This window comes from Palaemon carinicauda, unplaced genomic scaffold (assembly GCF_036898095.1).
Source record: "Palaemon carinicauda isolate YSFRI2023 unplaced genomic scaffold, ASM3689809v2 scaffold2, whole genome shotgun sequence".
NCBI classification, from domain to species: domain Eukaryota; kingdom Metazoa; phylum Arthropoda; class Malacostraca; order Decapoda; family Palaemonidae; genus Palaemon; species Palaemon carinicauda.
The window spans coordinates 789,508-813,240 of NW_027169589.1; the positions used below are offsets into that span (position 1 = coordinate 789,508).

Sequence of the window (23,733 nt, forward strand, 5' to 3'; positions counted from 1 at the left end):
ATTTCATATAAAAAAAAAGAGAGGAGTGGGGGCGTACGGGTCTACTGGAAGCAAAAAGGGGGCGTCAGGTAAGATAGTTTGGGAACCACTGCTATAGATTGTTTCATTGCTTTACTTGAGGTATGTCTCTTTTGGAAGGAAAGAAAAGTGGGAAAATTTTTGATGAATTTTGGTGGTAAACGTAGATAAACTGAGCATCTGGAGAAGAAGACATATGAACTTCTGGTGTGTATAGAAATACAAAATATTTTAATTTTTTTTCTCTATCTGTGCTTGTCAGGAATTACAGATTATGATGTTTAAACAGTCATATACTGTAATTGTAACAAGGAATTTGAGCTGAATCAATTTAGCTTTATATTATGATCGAGATATGTACTTGGCTATTGTCTTTTTTCTTTTTTGTTAATGTTTATTGTGATTAACCCTTTTACCCCCAGGCTATTTGGAACTTTCCAACCCTTAACCCCCAGGGGTTATTTTTTTCAAGCACATTTTGCAGTATATTTTTTTTTAAATTGCTCTAACAGCCTTAATTTTTGTCATAGAGAGGTCAGGTTGGTCTCATTTTCTTGGAAAATGCTTGAAGTTTCTCAAAAAATTATCAAAAATATGCACAAAAAAAATGTAAATAGCAGTTTTTTGCAAGGACGTACCGGTACGCCCATGTGGGTAAAGGGATGAGTTTTGTGAAACGTACCAGTACGTCCTTTGGGGGTAAAAGGGTTAAGAATTGTATTTACTTTAACTTGAAAAGTCTCTAATACAATATTAATTTCATTCTATAACAAGGTTCTACAGATTTGGAATGATCTCATAACAGAAAAGGCCGTCCCACTCAGGCGTCAACAACACATCCTAAGGCTAGTTCTCGGACGTCTTAAAGATCGGTCATCGACCGTACGAAAAAATGCCGTCCAGTTACTAACAGCATTTTTAAAGGGTAATCCTTTTGCTGCTAAGGTGAGTACTTGCTGGATGTTTTGGTAGGTTTATTTTATACTAATTTTTTGTTACACAAATCAAATCATTGTCCTATAATTGGAGTAGGCTATCACTTCAGCGAAGCTGGAACAGCTTATTTAAACTTTTAACGAGGTAGTTATACTGTAGTTGCTGGTGTGTGGAGGTAGAGAAACCCTCACTTTGATTTCAGTTGCAGTACAGTACACACTTATTGTCGTGCTGACTCATAGTCTAGTTGTTTTAATATACTTTTTCTTTTAGATTGAATGAATGTGTTGGTAGATTGTCATGTTTGAGGGATATTAATATTGCAGAAGAAGCCAAGGATATGCAGTGTTTTGTGATAAGTGTAAATGCGAGACAGTTTTCTGAGCTATCTACTATTATCCAAGATACTTGTTCTTGTTGGCCAGTGTGCCTATCGCTGTTCTATCCTTTGTGAGTGTGGCCTGACAAATGAGAGATGACAATGTGAACCCAAGGAAGTTGATTTTCCTTCGACATCGCTGGTGTTTCATCGTAGAACAGAGTTCTGCTGGCACTAAGAATGATGAGGATGGTGCGACCTTTCCTTCGGTATCTTCCCGACCCTGATAGGCGCTAAAGAAGTATCATCTGGTTGTGCTGTCTAAGAGTCTTGGTGTTCTCTTACCTGTGAGAGTCGTCATTGGCCTGCATGACCCCAGAGAAGATAGACTTTTAAGTTTTTCCTTCCTTTCTGCCTCATCATGATTAGAGTCTTTTCTGCAACTTGTAGAGGAGAACAAATAGAGGACAACATTGAAGAAATCCCTGATAGGAGACCTATGGTACTTGGAACACTCCACTTGTGGAAGGATCCTAGTATGTTTTAGCCTCATTAGCAAGGTGAGGTAGTATATACTAGGAATGTACCACCCCTAGAAGATGTATTGGTACTTGGTACAGCTACCTGTGGTCTAATTCTCCCTGGAATGAGCTTGCACATTGAGATAGACATGAAGGGCTCTGCAGTTGTTTCCCTTTGCTGGTTGATCGACACACACACACACACACACACACACACACACACACACTCTCTCTCTCTCTCTCTCTCTCTCTCTCTCTCTCTCTCTCTCTCTATATATATATATATATAGAGAGAGAGTGAGTGTGAGTGTGTGTGTGTGTTCCATCCTCTGTCTATATCCAAATTGCCTTAGTGTTGGAACTAGTTTGGTGGCCCTAGCTTGTACTGCTTCCAGTTTATCTATATCCTGCTGAATACTTGGAGCCCAGATTTGGACTGTATTCTAGATTTCGTCTTACTAGTGATATGTACAGCTGTAGTACAGTGTCTTTGTTTCTGTATTTGAATTGTCTTTTTATGTAGCCTATTAGTTTTTGTGCTTTCTTTCCAGCTTTTATGCTCTGTTTGGTGAACTTCAAATCCTTGCCGATAATAATACTGTGATTTTCAAATCCTTGCCGATTTTAATACCGTGATCTTCCTCCTGTTCCACACATTCTATTTTATTACCCTGCATTGAGTCATCTGATTGTGGGTTACCATAACTTTGTGCATAACTCTACATTTCTCACATTTGAAAGGCATACGCCATTTTCTGGACCATTCTCCTAGCTTCATTAGATCCTCTCTTGAGGCTTCTACATCTTCTGAGTTTGCAGTATTTATGCCTAGTATTGTCGGCAAATTTGGCTATTCTATTCGTTAATCCTAAATATATGTCGTTATTGTAGATCAGCAATAGCAGTGGGCCAAGGACGAATCCTTGAGGTTCTCCCCTTGCAACAGCTGCCTACTCTGAAGCTTCTCCATTGATTACAACTCTCTGTTTTCTGTTTGTTAGCCAATCTTCAGTCCATTTAGCTGGGTCGTCAATGATGCCTAGTGCTCTTATTTTGACCATTAATTTTCTTTGAGGAACTTTGTCAAAAGCCTTTTGAAAGTCTAGGTATATTATGTCTATTGCCTGTCTTTTGTTATAGATGCTAAACATGTGGGAAAATTCCAAAAGATTTTTTCACATATCTCTTTTGCCTAAAACCATGTTGGCTGTCTAAAACCATGTTGGCTGTCTATCAGAAGATTATTTTCCTCTATATGTTCTACTATTGAATCTACTATTAATTGATTAAACATTTTGGCAAGGCACTGAACTTAGACATATAGGTCTGTAGTTGCCAGGTTCTTCTTTTTGTCCCTCCTTGTAGATTTGAGGGACATTGCTTAGTTTCCATCATTGTGGTGCCTTTCTTTCTTTGGCTGTCTTTCGGAACTTTTTGTAAATGTGTATGGTTATCTCTTCTTCTAGTTCTATAATATCTATGGGATGAATATCATCTGAACCTGGTGCCTTAGACATACTGACTCCTTTTATTTTCTTTTTGACATCATCCATTGTACAAGTGATTTTATTTAATGGCTGTGGCCCTTCATATTTAATAGCTGGTTCAGGGAGGATTGTTGATTCTTCCTTAGTGAATGCAGTTGGGAAACATGCATTAACCAGTTCGTCTTTTTCCAAATCATTTGTTATAAGATTACCCTCCGAGTCTCATAATGGGCTAATGTTGTTTTTGATTGGTTTTCTACTTTTTACATATGCAAAAAAATATTTTTTTATTTCTTTACTAGCTTAAGCCACTTTTCTCTTCATTGATCTTGGCCTTTCTAACTAGTTGATCTACTTTTTGGCTTAACTTCTAGTAGTCGAAAATTTCATGAATTGAAGCCTGAGGACCCATTAATTTATGTTTCCTGTCTCTACTTCTTATTGCATTGGCTATTCCTCTGTTGAACCACTTAGGTTGTGGAGTTCCATTTGGTAAAATTTCTCCATGCGGTATATGTTTAGCCCTTTTTTCTTTATACTGTATATTTCTACAAAGAAGTTCCATTGTGTATCTATGTTCCCTGTTTCCCTGTTTTGTCGTATTCTAAATTCTTGGTGTATTCCTTCAGTTTTATCCAGTTACTCATTAGTCAAGCTTTTTTTGTAATTTTTGTCTTAAATGAGGAGTATTTACCTGACACACTTTTGCCAATATTTTCACCTACTGAAACACTACATACTGTACCAAATTTTCTTTTGTTAGCACAATATTTTGTATGTTGTTTCCCCTAGTTGGTTTATTGACCCGCTGATTGAGGAATTCATTGTTGACAAATTTTAGGAGCTTATGTCCCTCTGTGTTTGATGTAGAATTCATAGTGTCCCAGTTTACTGCTGCATTGAAGTCTCCCATTAGGATAGTTAGCTTATTGTTAACCCTTTAACCCCCAGGCTATTTGGAAATTTCCAACCCTTAACCCCCAAGGGGTTATTTTTTTCCCAGCACATTTTGCAGTATATTTTTTTAAAATTGCTCTAACAGCCTTAATTTTTGTCATAGAGAGGTCAGGTTGGTCTCATTCTCTTGGAAAATGCCTGAATTTTTTCAAAAAATTATCAAAAATATGAACAAGATAATTTTTAAAGCTTTTTTTTGCAAGGACGTACCGGTACGTCCAAGGGGGTAAAGGGATGGCTTTTGTAAAACGTACCAGTACGTCCTTTGGTGGTAAAAGGGTTAACTTGTCCAAGTTGTCTATACAGTATGTATTATGCTGAACGATGCATAAAATGTCAGAGACGAATACTAAATAGACCAAAGGTATAAAATTTGGCCAGAAATGTACACATGAAAATATACTATGATAGCCACGTCTTGCTCATGTATCTACATTGGGAACACATAGCGTATATTACCTGTGCATGGGTAGCCATATGTTTGGTTAGTAAGTAACCTTGTAATATGATTATTGACCTTAAGCTCTTCAGTAGAGAGGAAAATTACTAATAAAAACCTTACTTATAAATACTAAAGTTTATTCAATCAATCTCTACAAAAAAAAAAGCTTTGAAATTTTCAGAGAGAAATTGTATATATTTTTTATAATATATATTGATATTTGTTTTTCAAAAATGAAAAGATAATGGATTTTATTGCCTACAATATTTGAAATCACATTGAAAAAAAAAAGTACAGTACAATGATAAAATATATATGAAAAATTAAGATAGTGGATATTTCCTCTTTTCAAATTTTTTGTATCTAAAATTATCTTTGAAAGACTTTAATGAAAGAGACGAGTCAAAAATCAAAAATATATATACAGTTGGAGGTAAGACAAAATAACATGGTTTTAATGGGACCGAATTGCACTCCTTAACTATATCGTGTTGGGATGTACAGGACTCTATATTGTTCGGTACAGTGTGTATGGTTTTACTTTATTTTTTATCGGTTTTATTGATTTCAGTAACATGTGTATACAGTAGATGTTGCCTTGAAAAATGTTTACACACATAGGTGAATTTAGTAGCACCAGTCATTGTGTATTGTATCAAAGTTTTGTCTCTCCTTTTAAAAGTTTTTTCACAACATTTGTATAAAAACTTACAATTTGAATCTTTATTTGTCAATGTGTTGTCTGAACTGAGGTGTGCTTTTTTGTGTGATAGGAAGTGAGTGCATGATGTATGATAGAAAAGAAGGATTTCATAGCCCTTTTACCCCCAGGCTCTGGAAATTTCCAACCCTTAACCCCCAAGGGGTTAATTTTCTTCCCAGCACATTTTGCAGTATATTTTTTTTAAATTGCTCTAACAGCCTTAATATTTGTCATAGAGAGGTCAGATTGGTCTCATTCTTTTGGAAAATGCCTAAAGTTTCTCAAAAAATTATCAAAAATATGCAAAAAAAAATTTGAATAGTAGTTTTTTGCAAGGACGTACCGGTACGTCCATGGGGGTAAAGGGATGAGTTTTGTGAAACGTACCAATACGTCCTTTGGGGGTAAAAGGGTTAATGTGTTGTATGAACTGAGGTGTGCTTTTGTGTGTGATAGGAAGTGAGTGTATGATGTATGATAGAAAAGAAAGATTTCATAGTATTCTGTTAAAGATAAGGGGTTGATTGTAAGTACATAGCATTATGCAGAATGAAATTTAATTAACCTTTTATTTGAATTCTTAGGTATATTGTTATTCTATTTACTCTACAGCATTGAATATTGTTTATTAGTTTACTCCAAAGTCCTCTATGCTTTCTTTATGAATCATTTGTGTATGGTTGTTATACTTGGTCATAATGAACCAATAGTAGGGAGATATGACAATGATCTTTTTTGAAACATGTTACTTGCTGGGGATCAGCATTTAAAGTATTGGTTTATTTCAAATAAATTTAAGGTCTTTTTTTTTTTTTTATAAATTCTTCTTGTTGAAATGTATTCTGTTGGTTTAACTAGCAGTGCAAGTGTGCACAGGGTATGCCAAATGAATTGGAGGATTAAACTAAAATTTGGCTAGCAAACAGTTGAGCATTTGTGGTTCTCTTTTACTTCTAATCAATTTTATAAAAAGAAAAACCTTGACTATATATAAGACCAGACATATTGAAATTGACTTAAGAACTGCCTTCAACTTTGTTAACCATCAAGGTTCATTATATAAACTGTATATTTTAAATCTTGAGGAATATTTAGTAGTGTTCCTAGTTTTTTTTTTTACACACATTGAATTAAACTAGATCTTTTGCTAATTTTAATCAGCCTATGATGAGCAGAATGAAAACTTCAGTTAATTTACAGTTACCCCTAGAAGACCTGCAGTCTCAGTTTGAAATAGAGTTGAAGAAATTAAAGGAAATGGATCCTAATGCTTCAGAGGACCCTGAAGCTGAGAAACCCAGAGAGAAGGTTCTCTCCCCGGCTGATAAATGGGAGGCGAAGTTGCCAGAAATTGTTGACTTCATCGAGGAAGTAGTGAAAGAAGGTTTGTATTATTTTGCCATTGAACTTTGCTTATTTCTTATATCATTTATTTTTTATGAACTTCCCTTCTTCAGAAGCCAAGTTTAATTCATCTTTAAATGTAAAATGTTTCCATCCATTTGCTTTCCCTTCAATAAACACATGCTCATAGTAAAGAAAGGAGCATTCTAGCAGTAAGTCATTGGTGTATAAATTAATTCCATGAAAAGCTAGAGTAATGGGGTTTCTTTTTGAATGCCAGGCAGTTTAAGTTTTCTTTCCCATTTCCTCCTACACAGTAAAAACCCTTGTCCTTTAGTAGGGGTAGATTCTGGCATCAGTGGTTAACAGCCAATGAAGAATTGTCAAGGTTCTGCCAGCTGCCACCCAGTACCACTGTATGCCTGGGTATGCCAGGTTGCTGAGCTTTCATTTGAGATTCTGGCCATGGTCTGGAGAGACTTGTTCTCACCTCATGCTCAACTTGGCCTGAATATTTATGCCCTACCAAGCAGCAGCTCTGAGAGATATATTCCAATACCTGTTGGGGGGTCTCAACATACATGCATTTCTTCCCTTTTTTTTTCATCAGGAAAGTGATCAGCAGAGCCATCATCATGCCCAACCTGCAGATCACTCTGGTGGCACCGAAGTGGCTGCATCCAGAGTGGTACCCTGACCTTTTGCTTCTACCCCTTGGATGGTCCAGCACTTTGATCCAGTAGAGGGGCTTGAGAGTCTCAATGATGGTCTATGCAGTGATAGTGGGCTGATTTATCCATCCGGGTTGGACTAATCATACCGCTAAGGCCAGGTCTGAGTGACCATACCAAGGCTGGACCCCTTATAATCCTTCATATTTATTTCAGTTTTTCTCTCCTTGGTCTATTGCAATTTTGTTGATGTCCACTGTAATAACAATGACCAGGTTTTGTATATGGTTCAAATTTAGAAAGCATCAACTTTTGTCAGACCGTATTGGAGGCAGACTTGTCTGTTGAGAGTCGGGCTCCAGTGATCCGGATTTAAGTCATCCATATTTGTGGGTAATGGGTTATGCCAAGCACTAGACTTATTGATTGGAGGGGTAACTATATATAGAGGACTGGTCCCTATTGAAACCTCTTCTATGTTGAGCCACATGGGATAGGAGGACTGACAGCCTCTGATAAGGGGTGGATAACCAGCTGCTTCTCTAAACTAGTCCCTTTGATGACAGGCTGGAAAATATGGATATGGATCTTGGTATTGACAACTCTTAACTAGGGTTCTGTTGTAGTTATATTAGAACCCTAGTCATGTCATGTTAAGAATAACTTCCAAGAAATTTATGGAGAAGGAGACACAAATAGTAAAATATGATGAAAAAAGAGACAACCATGAAAAACAAAAATATTACCTGGTTGTTTTGAAGTAGTGAGCTATGAAAATTGTTGATTCTTGAATGTGAGAATAGAAGGCATGAACATGTTAATGTATTTAGAGCAAATAGGGAGATAGCAAAACTATATGGAGGTCCACCAAAAATCTTTCCCCATGGGAATGGTAATCTTAATCTTTTGGTAGACATTATCCCCAATGCAAAGTGAGAAATTGAAAGAAATATCAAACTTAAATGGTTATAGTGTGAAGTCCTTTTTCCACCCCATTTCTAAATGAAAAATACAGCAAATAGATGAAAAGGAAATTGAGGATTAACTTAAAATACAAGGCGTAGTATAAGTAATTAGGAAGAGAAAGAGAGTTGGAGAACAGCATATTCCTCATGCTACTTTAATTTTAATCACCTTTGATCAATGCAGGCTACAAAAATTTATGAAAGCTGGTTGGTTATCATTGAAGGTGAAATCATACATCCCTTCACCTTTGCAATGTTACCATTGCCAAATGTATGGCCATTTAAGCCAAAAGTGTAAAGAAAATTTGAATAAGTTAGCTGCTTGTGCAAACTGCGAAAAAAATAGGGTCATGTACAAAAAATTCATGTGGTATTCACTGTGGGGAAGTATACCCAGCAACATTTAAAAAGCTTTGTCAAATTAATTTTTGAAAAGGAAATTCAGGGCATTCGAACCATGGGGGAATGGTTATTTTTATAGAGGCTCGTAAAAGAGCTCTTGAAAAGCAGGTGAGGCCAGGGCAACCCTTTTTAATGGTTCTGAAGAAAAAATTGCCTAAATGCACTGATGAAAATATTACCCTGTAGCTCCAACATAAAGAAAGATGTACAAGGAGTTATACGAGATGTAAGTCCTATTGCAAATTTATGTTGGGAAAGTGTAGGAAAATCAAAACATTTCTAAAGAACAGATGGATATTGAAAACCAATCTGGATTAAAAGAATGCTCAGAACATCCGCTTTGGAGAACCAAATAAAATTAATTGAAAACAATCTGCATTATTAGCAAAGGTAAAAAAACTGTAAATATTGAATCAAACACATTATCAGACAATATCAACATGGAAGAAGACAGTCCAATACCTGAAAGTTTCAATCATTTTAAAGAAAATAAAAAGAGAAGGAATGCACGAAGAGTGACCACAATGAAATATTGATAATCGACATTTAAAACTTTTCACATAATTAATGCCCCCAAGATTAAACGATTAAATAAAAATTAATCATAGTTTGTCCTTAGGATAGCAAACTCACAATTTTTCAATGAAATTGCCAAGGCCTTAGATCTGTATGTGAATCTTTAAGAATGTGTCCTACTATGCGAGCAGCATTTTTAAATTTATTTCAGAAGCAGGTCTTCTGAAAACTATTTAACTTCTATAATGACATTCAACTTTATGGTTTTAATTGAATATTCTTTTATTTCTTATATAAAATAAATGATATCGGCATCAATGACCTTAGATGTCAGGATGCTAGGAAACTTTAATTCAATCAATCAATCAATCAAGGGAAATTTTCCAATCATGTTATCCTTGCAGGAAACACTGTTAGACCAAAACAAATTATGCTCTAGAGAATATTTGTTTTATCATAATGAAGTCCAGGAAGATGAAAGTAGATATTGTTGGAGTGCATTACTGGTGCAATGAGATGTCATCCTTAATAAGATTCAATGATAAACAAATCTTCAAGCAGTAGCAGTACAAAGGCATTTAAAATGAGCATACGCCATCTGTTTCATATATCTGCCACCCAATTTAGTTGACCAATACTTGAAGCAAGAAAGTGACAATTTAATAGATGAGCTGCCTAAGCCATCTATACTCTTGAGAGGTGTTAACAGGAGACATCCTATGTGGGGGATATTATTTTTAACTCCCGAGGTAATCTAATATTTTCTTTTATTGAAGAGAGGGAACTTCTGTTTTGAGTACTGGAGCACCAATGCATTTTAATGTACACCTCTTTAGATGTCTCATTATCCACCCATGAGTATCTTTTAGATTTTTCACTGGAAGTAGTGGATGAAGGTATTAGAAGTAACCATTTTCCAATCCTTATTCATTTAGTTGATAAAATATCTATAGCAAGATCTCTGCAATGGCTAATTGGCAAAGCTAATTGAGCATTATTTACTGTACTTACATTATTAGAAATAGATGCTGATAATTTTCTGAATATACAGGAAGCCATTGAGTGTTTTAATGAAATCATTATAAATGCCAGTAAGAAGTCAATTCCCCGTACTACAGGTCAGTTTGCAAGAATACGAGTCCCTTAGTGGAATATTCAATGTCTAATAATTCGTAAAGCTATCAGAGCTGCAATTACTAGTTTTGTTATAGGAAAGCAAGAGCTAAGTTTCGATACCAAATCAAGAGGATCTGTCAGTCTTTGGTAAATTTTATATTCAAAATTAATTGGAAGACTAACCTAATGAAAGTCTGGACGAAAGTAACGAATAACAGTGGGAGACACATACCATCACCATCTTCAGTAATTGAATGCAAGGGTCAGATGTTACTAAATCCAGATGATTTAAGTGAAGTATTTGTAGATCATATATCAATGATCTAAAAAAAAACCCTACATCTATGTATTACCAACAACGCATTCAATAAGAGAATTGCCCTCTCATCTCTGAAGCTGTGAGAACGAAATCATATAATTTTCCTTTTAGCAAGGAAAAAACTTTTATCAGCCTCATCTACATGTAATGATTCATCTCCTGGAATTGATAATATCACCTATTCAATGCTCAAACATTTACCCATAGAAACTAAATAATTTTTGCTCTTGTATCATCAATAGAATTTGGAAAGCTTTCATTCCCAAGTATTGGAAATATTTCCATAATTTTATCCTTTTTGAAACCTAGAAAAAATTTTAGAATTATGACCAACTATCAGCTAATTGCATTAACTTCTTGTCGTCGTCGTCGGCGCCCACTCGTGTCCGAGTATTGGGTTCTGTCGTTAGCCATCAGCCTCCTGAGAAAGAGATGAAGAAGGGTGGAGGAAACGACAGAATGCCAGTAGCTGGGTATATTGTTCTGGGTGGTCGTGGCTTTGCAACGGCCACGCACACACACTTGGCCCACACCGTTTTCACCGCGGCTCAAGACATATGAGACAGGCGGCTTCTCCGATGTTGGTTGCATCGGGCTGCCGGGTTCTTGTTATGTCAAGGCCCGCCTTGTTGCCTGCCCGACAGGCATTGCCCTCTTCCGCCGGCGCTGGGAAGCTCCGCCGTTGGGGTCATGTTTGGTTTGATTTTGGAGTTTTCCTTCTCCTAGCCTTTGCCTATCTTAAATAAAGGAGAAGGCCTATAGGGGTCCAGTCTTGGTCTGGTCTCTCAGAACTGGCCTTAGCGGTATGGTTGAGCCTGCCAGGGTGGATAAACTACCCCACCGCCATTGCCCAGCCCATCATTGAGACACTCAAGCCCCTCTACTGCAGCAAAGTGCTGGACCATTGTATATGTATATTAATGGAAAAAAATGGTAAATGTAAAATTGGTATGGGCTTTAGAACAGAAAGAACTTTACCCCTCATAATATTGCTTCCAATGAATGCAATCCTGCACTGACATTTTAGCAAGATTGAAGGCACCCATATGTGAAGCTTTAGCCAGCAAAAACATCACACACCTGGAGACACGTTATTCTTCGAACCATTCATGGAATTGAACTAAGAAGGGAACTTCAATGTTTGTTAGATATTTCTCGAATAACTACCAATTTAAAGTTAGAGTAGACTGTATGTTCTCATCAATTCAGAATTAGAGTAAGCAGTATATTTTCATATATTCATAAGCAAAAATAAGGCATTTCACAAGGCATTGTCTTTAGTGTAATATTATTTGCCTTATCCATAAATGGCATTATTTCTGTAATCCCTCATGAAGTCTTGCACACCTTATTTGTTAATGATCTCTCTATCTCATTTGCAGCTTCACGAATGAATCTTTCAAAAGAAAGATTCAGGTACCTATGAATAAAATAGCAGTATTGGCTACCAAACGTGGATTTAAACTTTTATCTTTGAAAACTGTGGCTTTACATTTTTGCCGTGTAAGGGGCGTTCATCCCAACCCTGACTTAAACATATTTAAGATAAGAATTTCTTGCAAAGATGATACATTCTTCGTAGGATTACTGTTTGAAGTTAACTTGGGGTCCCCATATTGAGAAGCTGAAACTGAAACGCATTCAGTCTCAACCCCCTTCGCTACAATAACGTCAAAACGGTGACGTCCAGATATGTCATTTGCAAATATAAACCATATCATCATCATCATCATCATCATCTCCTACTATGCCTATTGACGCAAAGGGCCTTGGTTAGATTTCACCAGTATCAATACTTCTCCATTCATCATCTCCTACTTCAGGCTTCTTATAAGGTACACCCTTCGTCATTCACATGGACCACATGCCTCTGGTGCGTGCAATCACTCGACAGTGACACCTGGTCCACCCGTTAACATTGTCGTCGTCTCTGCCGTGGCTGAATAAAATTGTACCTTTCAACACGTCCCTGGGAAAATTAATCCCGTTGCCACTGCCCTCTCTACAAACACATGGGACGCCATTCACATGTGATTGGATTACAACTAATTGGCAGAAGCCCAACGAAAAGATCCAGAGTACCAAGCATGTAGGACATCCTGCACATCCCTCTGTTGGGAGGATGTCCTTCTCAACAACTCCAATGCCACTCTCCTCTGTGACATAGTACTGGTAGACCTAGACTGTATACCTGCTCCCATGCGCCCACAGGTGTATGATATCATTCATGGCCTTTCACATCCCTTACACTGTTCTACTGCACAGCTACTGTAGACGAAGTTCATTGGCGTGGCATTACTAAGGATGCTAAGGATTGGGTCTGCACCTGTACTTCATGCCAAACCTCAAAAGTACATCGACACAGATTAAGGAGTGGGCAGCTTTCCTCAACCTTGGTTTCGCTTTGCCCACATTCATGGCAATGTTGTAGGTCTCCTACCCACATCACAAGGACATTGTTACCTACTTACCGTCATTGACCACTCCACTCGTTGGCCTGAAGCCATTCCCATAGAAACTGCAACATCTTCCTCATGTACAACTGCCTTACTCTCAGGATGCATAGCGTGATTTGGTATCCCTGAGCATATTACTTCTCTGACAGGGGTACCACTTTCACATCTCAATTGTAGACATTATTGGCGAATCTCCTGGGAATCACCTTACAACAGACAACTTCTACAACCCTGCTGCCAACGGAATGGGTGAACGTTTTCATCGCACCCTCAAAGCATCTTTGATATCCCGTTGCAAGGACTCTTACTAGTTTACCCAGCTTCCCTGGGTCCTCCTGGGACCAAGGACCATGCCTTAAGATGCCTTGGACGTCTGCAACCTTCTCCGACAATCTCCAGTGCTTACGTCATGTTGTGGGAAAATTTACTCCATGCTGACAGACTTATGAGCCCCCAGCTAAGCAACACATACCTACAGATCTGCACTCGGCAATGTACTTTTTCCCGCGCAACGATGCTAGTAAGCCATCGTTAATGCCCCCTTACACGGGACCTTTCCTTGTGATCCGTCGAACAACGAAGGCGTTCTTACTGAACATTCTTGACAAAGAAGACTGGGTCTCCATTGATTGCCTTAAACCTGCGTATTTTATACAAGATGACCCGCCTGGAATATGCCTCTTGAAAGCAGGGCGCCCCATTTCACATCTATGTCATTTTTAGGGGGGAGCCATGTATGGCACTTCTTTCATACAAGCTCGTACTCTGTAACAGTTTTGATTTTATCCTGTTCGTAATACTAGGCAGGCAGTTAATTCTAATAGCCAGGCCTTCTCCATCACGAGGCTCAATACTACGCAGTACTCTAGAAGTTTTATTCCAGCTGTGACCAAGTTGTGGAATGATCTTCCTAATCGGGTGGTTGAATCAGTAGAACTTCAAAAGTTCAAAGTTGGAGCAAATGCTTTTTTGTTGACCAGGCGGACATGAGTCTTTTTATAGTTTATTTATGACATACTTGTTTTTGATGTTAATAGTTTATATGTGACATGTCTGTTTTGACGTTGTTACTTGTTTTAGAATGATTTGTTGTTAATTTGTTCTCTTCATTTATTTATTTCCTTGTTTCCTTTCCTCACTGGGCTATTTTTCCCTGTTGGAGCCCATGGGCTTATAGCATCCTGCTTTTCCAACTAGGGTTGTAGCTTGGATAGTAATAATAATAATAATAATAATAACTCGCTCTTCCGTTCACTGTTGATAGACCATCTTGTTTTATCATGCTAACACAAGCTTTATCACGCTTGGATTTTTGTGACATTCTTCCTTGGAAGTCGCTTTATATAAACTCGATGATTGTTTAATAAAGTTTAGTTGCATTCACCTCGCCTCTCAGTTATCGCCTAACCGGTGCCTTGCACACTGGAAATTCATTTTATAGGACTCTACTAACTCCACTTTGCACTTGCTATGCTCATGAACAGACTTAATGAAATTTACGTATTTAAGAGGAACTCCATAATAACGCAGGACTCTACATAAAGCTGGTGCACACTATCAAAGGCTTTTTCATTGTCCACAAATGCCATCTAAAGTGGATTTCTATACTGTAAACATTGCTGTACAACATGTCATGAAATGAAATTTAGTATATATCTAAGACATGTTAATGTGGGAGGGTGGGCTGTGACACCCTAGCAGTACCAGCTGAACTCGGTTGAGTCCCTTGTTAGGCTGGGAGGAACGTAGAGAGTAGAGGTCCCCTTTTTGTTTTTGTTTCTTTGTTGATGTCGGCTACCCCCCAAAATTGGGGGAAGTGCCATGGTATATGTATGTATGTGTATGTATGTTAATGATATTATTCTGTAGAAATGATAGATGAGGAAGTAAGCAATGAAATTATAAGAAATAAATCTTGTCATCTGTCATCCTGTTTACAACTATCAGGATTACAAATGTGATGAGTGATATGATATTGAGGAAATTTCCTGAGGTCTGTGAAATGCAATTAAATGATGTAGGAATTCAGAAAATTACAAATATAAGAAGGGGAGGATTATATGGATTGAGACATTTTCAGCTAATTATTGGTATGATTTTAGATAAAAGTTTGTGATGGAGTTCGGCCAAACAAAGCTTTCAACAACTTGCATGGCTGGTGTATTGGGTGTATTTGGATAAAAAATAGGCCAGACTATTTGGTGTTGTTGTAGGCAGAGTAAAAAAGGGATTTTGACGAAGGAAAAATCTATTTCTGGGCGAGAGACCTGTGCCGCCCAGTGAAATACTCCTAGAGCACTATTTCTAAGGAATATAACTGCTATATATTACCAGAGAAAAAAAGCATAGGAATGCCAGGTTAAACCCAGCTCGCTCACCTATATAAGGTGTCGGTATAAAATACTGGGGCGTGATAATTCACAACCAGAGGTCTCGCACTATTTAGATATCTCCTCTTCAAAATCCCCGCCACAGCGAGGTGCCGTTCAACACTACTACCACTAACCCAACCCACGCCAGTGACGTCACTCCTCATAGCACCCGAGGTTTGGGGCCCATGTTGGGAGGGAAGTCAAGGGAGGGTTCACTGGGCGGCACAGGTCTCTCGCCCAGAAATAGATTTTTCCTTCGTCAAAATCCCTTTTCTGGGCTCCGACCTGTGCCGCGCAGTGAAATAGTACCAGAGAAATGGTCCCAAATCTTGGAACAATACCTGAGGAAGTAAAATAAAATCCAAAATAACAGGTAAGAGGATAGCAAGACATAGTTGATTAAGGTTCACTATGTTCAGGAGGAATCACATTCCCTGCTGCCACTGTAGCAAATATAAGGCTTCCAGAGGTTTTAAGCAGTGGCGTTTAAATACTGTTGGAGACTTCCGGCCTATATATTTAGTAAGTCCAGTGAAGTTCATAGTAATTAACTGAGGTAGCTACAGCTCATATATCATGGACGTGAGGGAGTGATGTGGGAATGATTCTAGGTAGCCCGTTAATGAAATGCAGAATCTTCTGTCTGAGTCCTTTCAGGATGATGGTTCTTCACCTTCTCTAATGGGTAAGGGCCCCGAGGACTGAACGGGAGATATGTTTAAGTAGGCTTCCAGAGTGTTTACTGGACATAAAGATGGGTCCTGCGGAAGTGGGACAATCTTCCAGGGGAACCGTCTGTCCTGGGGGTCCTCATTTTCGCTAAAAATCTTTTGTCAGGGGAAAGGAGTACTTCCCCTGACGAGAGAAATTCAATATGACCTGGATCTCTAGACAAGGCTGAAAGTTCTGATATTCTGGCGCCAGAAGTCAGGTTCATTAAGAACAAGGATTTCCTAACCAATGGAATATAATGGCAAGTCTCGTTAAGAGTGTCTGAAGCCAACTTAAGTACGTCATTCAGAAACCAGGAAACTGAGCTAGGGTGAGTTGATGGTTTCAATCTGGCGCAGGTTCTCGGGATGGATGAGAAGTATGAATCTGTAAGGGCAATATTAAAGCCAATTGTAAAACCTTCAAGGCTGACTTAATTTGTGGTAATAGTACAAGTCGCTAAGTCTGATTCGAATAAAATTCTGAAGAAGGTTACTGTCAGATTCATAGTCATCGTCTCAACCTTTGAGTCCCTTAAAAACTGGCAAGTTTCATAACAGCCGAATCATACTGTCGAAGGGTGGATCCCCTCTTATCTGATTCTAAAAATAACGTATTTGAGGATCAATATCTGCACCTCTTGAGCTGCAAATTTCATAAAGTCCAGAAAGGTAGGGCATTCTGAATTTGAGGAAGCTAACACACAGCGAGTTGTACTGCTTGTGTTAGTATTGGATTGGGGATCTGTCGAGGTGGAGACCCAGTTCCACCAGAAGGGGAAACCCGTTGTGCTTGGGCCAGATGGGGACTACTAGAGCAACTTGGCCTTTGAAAGTCCTGAACTTGTCTAACACTTTCATCGACAGATTTATTGGTGGGAATAGGTAAATTCTCTCCCAAGTGTTCCAGACTAATGATAGTGCGTCTGTGGCGTAAGCCCGAGGATCCGGGCTGGGAGCTACGTAGCACTCCAGTTGTAGTTGGACTTTGTTGCAAACAGATCTATCTGGAGATCCGGAACCTGAGAAAGAATCCAACTGAAGGACATTGGGTCTAGTGACCACTCCGACTCCAGCGGAGTTGTCCTCGAAAGTGCGTCCGCCACTATCTATCTAGAAGAAACCTGATATGTTGGTTTTTGGCTGGAGCCGGTTGCTTAAGGTCAAAAATACCGCCATGGCCTCTAAAACATTGATATGAAGTTGGCGGAATATTGTCGACCATAGTCCCAGGACTTTCGTGTACTGAGAGTATCCCCCCCCCCCCGCCTGTTAGGGAGGCGTCTGTGTAAATGACGAGCTTGGTGGTGGATATTGTAAGGAAACGGATTTGCCAGATTTTGACCTTCGTCCATGGTTGAAGTCTTTTCTTCAGAATTGGTTGGAGTCGAGCCCTTTGTCTCGATATTACTCGTTTTCCTGGAGCACCATACTCGGCTTATATCTTTCAGTCTGGCCTTCAGTAGTATATCTGTTACTGAGGCAAACTGGAGGGCACCCAGGATTCTCTCTTGATTTCTTCTGGAAGACAATTTGTCTTTGAGAAAACGTATTGTGTTTTGCTATATCGTTCCTCTTGGCTGTTGGGAGACAGAGTGTGGGAGCATAGAACCCATTGAATCCTAACCATGAAACTGTCCTCGGGACCAAACGAGATTTCTCGAAGTTGATTTGGAACCAAAACTGTTGAAAGAGATTATCACTCTGTAGTTGCTGTGAGGCAGTTTGCCTAGTTGAAGCCTAGAAACGGACGAAAATGGCTTGCTTTCGGAACATGATAGCAAACGTCTGCAAGATCCATAGGGGAGGTGACGGCCCCACAGAGAAGCAAGGTCCGCACCTGAGAGATGGTCAGCATGTGAAACTTGTCGCATTAAATGTAAGAATTCAGAAGCGACAGGTCTAGGACTACTCTTCGCTATTCTGAGTCTTTCTTTGGCCCGCTGAACAAGTGATCCTGAAATTACAAACGATTTACTTTCTTTATTGCTTCCTTTTGCAATAAATCGTTTTCATATAAGACTAGCTCTTCCGTTGGATGTTGATGAAAACTGATTGGTGGAGGGGGCCATTCTATCCAACTCCACCCCAGACCTTTGGAAATTATACTGAAAGCCCAAATGTTGAACGTTCAACGGTTCCGGAAGATGTAAAGTCCTACCCCTACCTGAGAACTCCCAATGATTTGCTGCGGATTTACCTCCTCGGCCTCGAGAGTAGCTGTTGCGAAAAGTTCCTCTCGAGCTAGCGCCTCTGGGGCGCTGGTAACCCTGGAAGCACCCTGAGTTTCAAAGGTGGGCCTAAGGGCTGGGGAAGTAGCATAGGAGGTAGTTGCTACTTGGGATTGAGGAACCAGCACGTATTGCTGTTGGGGTTGACCCTTCGAAGTGAAAGGTTGACTCCCTTGTGCCACCGGGATGGTTTGAACCACCTGTTGGGACTGCCGGTTTGGAAGGAATGGAAAGATCTCAGACTCTTTCTACCTCGAGATTGGTTGCTGGCCGGTTCGAACTTGTGCTTGGGGACTAAGCCCATCGAACCTTGAGGCTCTGATTGACCCTAGCAGCTCCAGACTGGGGCTTTAATGAGCTTGTTAGGCTCATGTCTGATAGTGGCCTCAGACAAGACATGCCTACAGCAACGACGTCTGGCCGCAAAGAAGTCGTAGGAATCAGACAGTAAGGTTTGAAGTAATGACTTCGTCAAGACCTTAAAAGGTGGTTCTTCTTCATACATTAAAGAGGTCTTTTCTGCCATTGTAGCCGAGTTGATATGTCTACTCAGGCGCATACAGGCTTCGAGCTCGAGGCATATCAGAGATTCCGGAAGCCTGGGTAGCCACTCACTGAACTGAATGGGAGCACAGTCAGCGCTTAATTTACCCGATGTGAAGGTCGCCGGGGCGTTAGTCCAGCAATCGTGATCCCCCAGGGACAGGAGGGAGGTCGGATGCGTTTCCTTCAGCTGCGGTAACGGCTTGTCCTCGTTTATTGCCTGCTGAGCAAGGTCCGATATCTTATTGACACACGGAGTAGGGGTTTACTCCTCCACTAGAAACATCGTGTACGGGCTCTTGTGAGGTGTTAACGTAGTGTTAACACACTCCCACTCGTTTAAGGGCCGGACCCAGGTGGACTGAGCCTGCCCCTTTGGGTACATTTTGGTTTCTTTGGGGACCTTGTCAAACCTTACGAGTGTCTCCTCGGTAAGGCATGCGAAACCAGAGAGAGGGAACTGTAGACCCGGCGGGTAGAATTCAAAATCTTCTACAGTCCGGGTGCCAAACCCTTCGATGGTTAACATACCATCTTTGAAGGGAGAGCGCAAGGCCCCCTTCCACGGATTGCTTTCGACGAATTCCGGGAGCTTAGAGGCATCCGGGATGATATATTGTGCTGTTGAGGTAGCCCATAACAAATGAGACCCTGTAAGAGGCTATCTGGTTTAGCACTCTCTCTTCCCCCTAATGGGCAGTAATTCCATTCAATTGTCAAGTTCACAGAGGCACCAGGAATCTTCCATCCTATAATTCGTGGTGACTCGGTATGTGACACGAGGTTTGAGCCAGTGAGCTACAGAGGTCCGTAATTTATATATATATGTATATATATGGATAAATATCAGCACAACATCGTGTTCAAATAGAAATAAATTTCTACCTCATCCCTGGGATCGGTCGCTGGCCTCTTCTAATGAAAGGTCAGGTTGAAACTAACCATGCCACGAGAGGCCATGCATCAATCTGGAAAGGGTTGCCGGATCGAAGGGAGCCTCCGGGGTCGTAGGTTTCAGGCCGGGCTTCGCTCTCGACCCAAGAGAAGTCTTAACTGGTTTGGTGATTTGGAAGACCTGTGAGTCTTTGGTAGGGCTGGCAGGTAGCTTTAACTTTAGGGACAACGGGACGTGGCCCGACATCAGCCACGTGCTTCCTTGAAAACCCTAAAAGGAAGAGACACAGGGTCTCTTTGCCCTGACACTCCAGGCAAACCCGCCAACCCAGATCTAAAGAGTCGCCAAGGTAGAAGAGACTGCGAGCTCCGAAAGAGGGTATATCGTTACTAATGAACAAGGTAACTCCGTTGGGAATGTAAAATAAATAGATCGAGAATAAATGTTTAAATCGATCAATCACAAAGGAAATAAAATGAAAATCCCAAAATAATATATCCGAAGTTATAAGTATAGATAGTAACGACAGGGGCACCTACAGTGTCCCATAGTAGGGTAGTAACCCAAAAAGATCCGGGTGTTCCGAATTCTTAAAATAGACCAGTATGAAACCGGGACAAAAGGCTATGAACAAAATTTCGGACCGGTATAATAACCGGGGAGAAAACTTTCATAAATTAACTGACATTGTCAAAATAATTCCATAAAAGGTGAAGATTATCAATGAAATAATATTGTCATAGCGCGAAATATACTAACCCGTAGGTACTGGGGAAGTATAGAATAACATAAAGATACATAAGTATCCCATAGCAGGTCAGTAACCTAAATAGATCCGGATGCTCCGAATTCTTGAATTAGACCAATATGAAATCGGGACAAAAGACTATGAACAAAATTCAGATCGGTACAGTAACCGGGGAAAAACTTATCATAAATTAACTGACTTTGTTAAAACAATTCCATAATAAGTTAAGGTTATCAATGAAAAAATATTGTCATAGCGAGAAATATACTATCCCGTTACTACTTGGGAAGTATAGAATAAAATAAAGATACGTGAGTGTCCCATAATAGGTTAGTAACCTAAAAGGATCCGGGTGTTCCGGGTTCTTAAAGTAGACCGATATGAAACCGGGACAAAAGGCTATGAACAACTCTAGGACCGGTTTAGTAACCGGGGAAAAACTTATAAATAAACTGACATTGTTAAAACAATCCCGTAATAAGTTAAGGTTATCAATGAAATAATATTGTCATAGCTTGAAATACACTATCCCGTCGCTACTTGGGAAGTATAGAATAAAATACAGATACGTGAGTATCCCATAATAGGTTAATAACCTAAAAAGATCCGGGTGTTCCGGATTCTTAAAATAGACCGATATGAAATCGGGACAAAAGGCTATGAACAAAATTTCGAACCGGTATAGTAACCGGGGAAAAAATTATAAAAATTAACAGACATTGTTGAAACAATTCCGTAATAAGTTAAGATTATCAATGAAATAATATTGTCATAGCGAGGAATATACCATCCCGTCATTACCAGGGAGGTATAAAATAAAAAGGGATGAAAAAGGATGCAAAAAACAGTGATGAATAAATATAATCAAAACTAGTTCCGGGGCCGGGGAACAGGGTTGGTAAAGTAAACTTAAAGTAACTTAAAGTAACTTAAAGTAAACTTAAAGTAACCGAAGATACATCCTTAAAATACATAAATAGAAAACTCCAGTTATGATCTAAAACTAATGTCTGTAATTGAATAGGGCTCCCGGAGGGAGGATATTAATCAAAACTGTGTCAGTGTCAACAGATCTTGTATTTAAGAGCCCGAAGGCTCCGATGTCTGATGACGATGGGTACCACGGGAGAGCGCGGGGGGAGCCAATGGAACCCCCACTACCCAACCGGAGGTACCGGGACGAAGGTAATGATTCATGTAGAATATAATATAATGATATGGGATATTAATAAGTCCTATGCGGACGATAATTGCAGGAGGTACCGTAGGTGGGGACACTCCTAATATAAGTGCTCATTCTTACAACCATAGCTAAAAGCAAAATTTACACCAAGGTGCAGTCATACCGACTAATCACGTGTGATAGTCCCCGGTGGTCCCGGCCCTCCCCCTCCCCCGACCGATGGCCAATCGGGGCGACGGGAGGGGGGGAGACGAAACCGCCCGGTATGAATGAATGAGACTAAGTCACACCCCGTGGGTACACTCAGTCCTCAATATGTCGGAACGTTGAGGGAAGACTGAGGAACAAGCATACTTGACCCGTATGTCATAACCAACAACCATCGAGTGAGAGGATGGGTGTACACTGGAGGAGGGGGGGATGGAATAGCCTCCCCAACCTGTGGGGGGGGGGTATGGTACCGGGGAATCACCAGTGCGTAGTGGTAGACAGGGCTACCAACTGGAGATCCCCTCAACATGACATGAAAATCCCAAAAATATGATCATAACGGAGTAAAGCAATAAATATAATATCAATGCACAAATACATAAAAATAATTAATGAATTAAAAGCGAAATCACGTAAGTAAGGTTAGGCATGCAGAAATAATATGGCGAGAGAGGGACTCGGGCGAGTGGTAAGGGAGGAGCATGACGCCATCAGCAGATGGAAAGCAGGGATACCAACCTAGTTACTGAAGCGGTAGATCGAACAGTAAAAACAACAAAATACGCGAGAGTCCCACTCGAACCAAATGTAAAACTAGGTGGAGCGTAAAAAAAAAACTAAAAGGTTTAATAATAATAAGTGAGATGGTCGTCTTCCTAGAACTAGCGAAACAATCTCAAAGGTGACGCAATCCACCAACATGCACGAATGCAGGCATACCAACATAACCTACTCCTTGATGAAACGCTAACACTGATATCATAGGATAACTTAAAATTAATGCTAGATGAAAGCATAAAGATGGTGTACTATATAAATGTAAGGAAAAAACTCCTAAAAGTTCGAACAAATATTAATGACGGACGAACTAACGAGAAAAAGGGCAGAGCCGAACCATGAACGGTAAGAACGGGGACGCCGTTCATATATAAACACTTCTCAATTAATAAAAACAGAGGTTACACTGCCCAATCTCGCTAAAACTCATGGATAAAGTACTTAACTTCGATGGGGTATCATGGGAATCGGCCATCGATTATAAAATAATGATAAATCCAAGGGTAAACACAAGAAAAAAACATGTTGGACTTAATAACAACAAGTGCTATAAAGGAGTGCCGTCACTGGCGTGGGTTGGGTTAGTGGTAGTAGTGTTGAACGGCACCTCGCTGTGGCGGGGATTTTGAAGAGGAGATATCTAAATAGTGCGAGACCTCTGGTTGTGAATTATCACGCCCCAGTATTTTATACCGACACCTTATATAGGTGAGCGAGCTGGGTTCAACCTGGCATTCCTATGCTTTTTTTCTCTGGTAATATATAGCAGTTATATTCCTTAGAAATAGTGCTCTAGGAGTATTTCACTGCGCGGCACAGGTCGGAGCCCAGAAATGAGCATTAACGAGAGAGAGGGATCCAATGTAGTACTTTCCGGCTAGTCAAAGAACCCAATAACTCTCTAGTTGTAGTATCTCAGTTGGTGGCCGGTGCCTTGGCCAACTATATAATGTGTTAACTTTGAGAAAGATAATTATGCTTCATTGAATAATTTTTTTTATCAATTTTTGGGTGCATTTCAACCATTATCCATTAGTGACTTTTATTTTACTCTACAGTATCATTGAGTTGTGTTAGATACAAAAAAGTGTTTTCTTGAAACTTATATGAA

At 39.7% G+C, this 23,733-nt stretch overlaps 1 protein-coding gene across 1 annotated transcript in view; it reads left to right on the forward strand.

Moving 5' to 3' along the window:
• The window catches only part of Cap-D2 (CAP-D2 condensin subunit), a 307,837-nt gene that overhangs the window by 110,051 nt on the left and 174,053 nt on the right, over positions 1 to 23,733 (forward strand). Inside the window, exons 9-10 of the mRNA XM_068368385.1 lie at positions 793 to 963; positions 6,584 to 6,767. Coding sequence (XP_068224486.1) covers positions 793 to 963; positions 6,584 to 6,767 — 355 coding nt within the window. The remainder of the gene's footprint in view (positions 1 to 792; positions 964 to 6,583; positions 6,768 to 23,733) is intronic.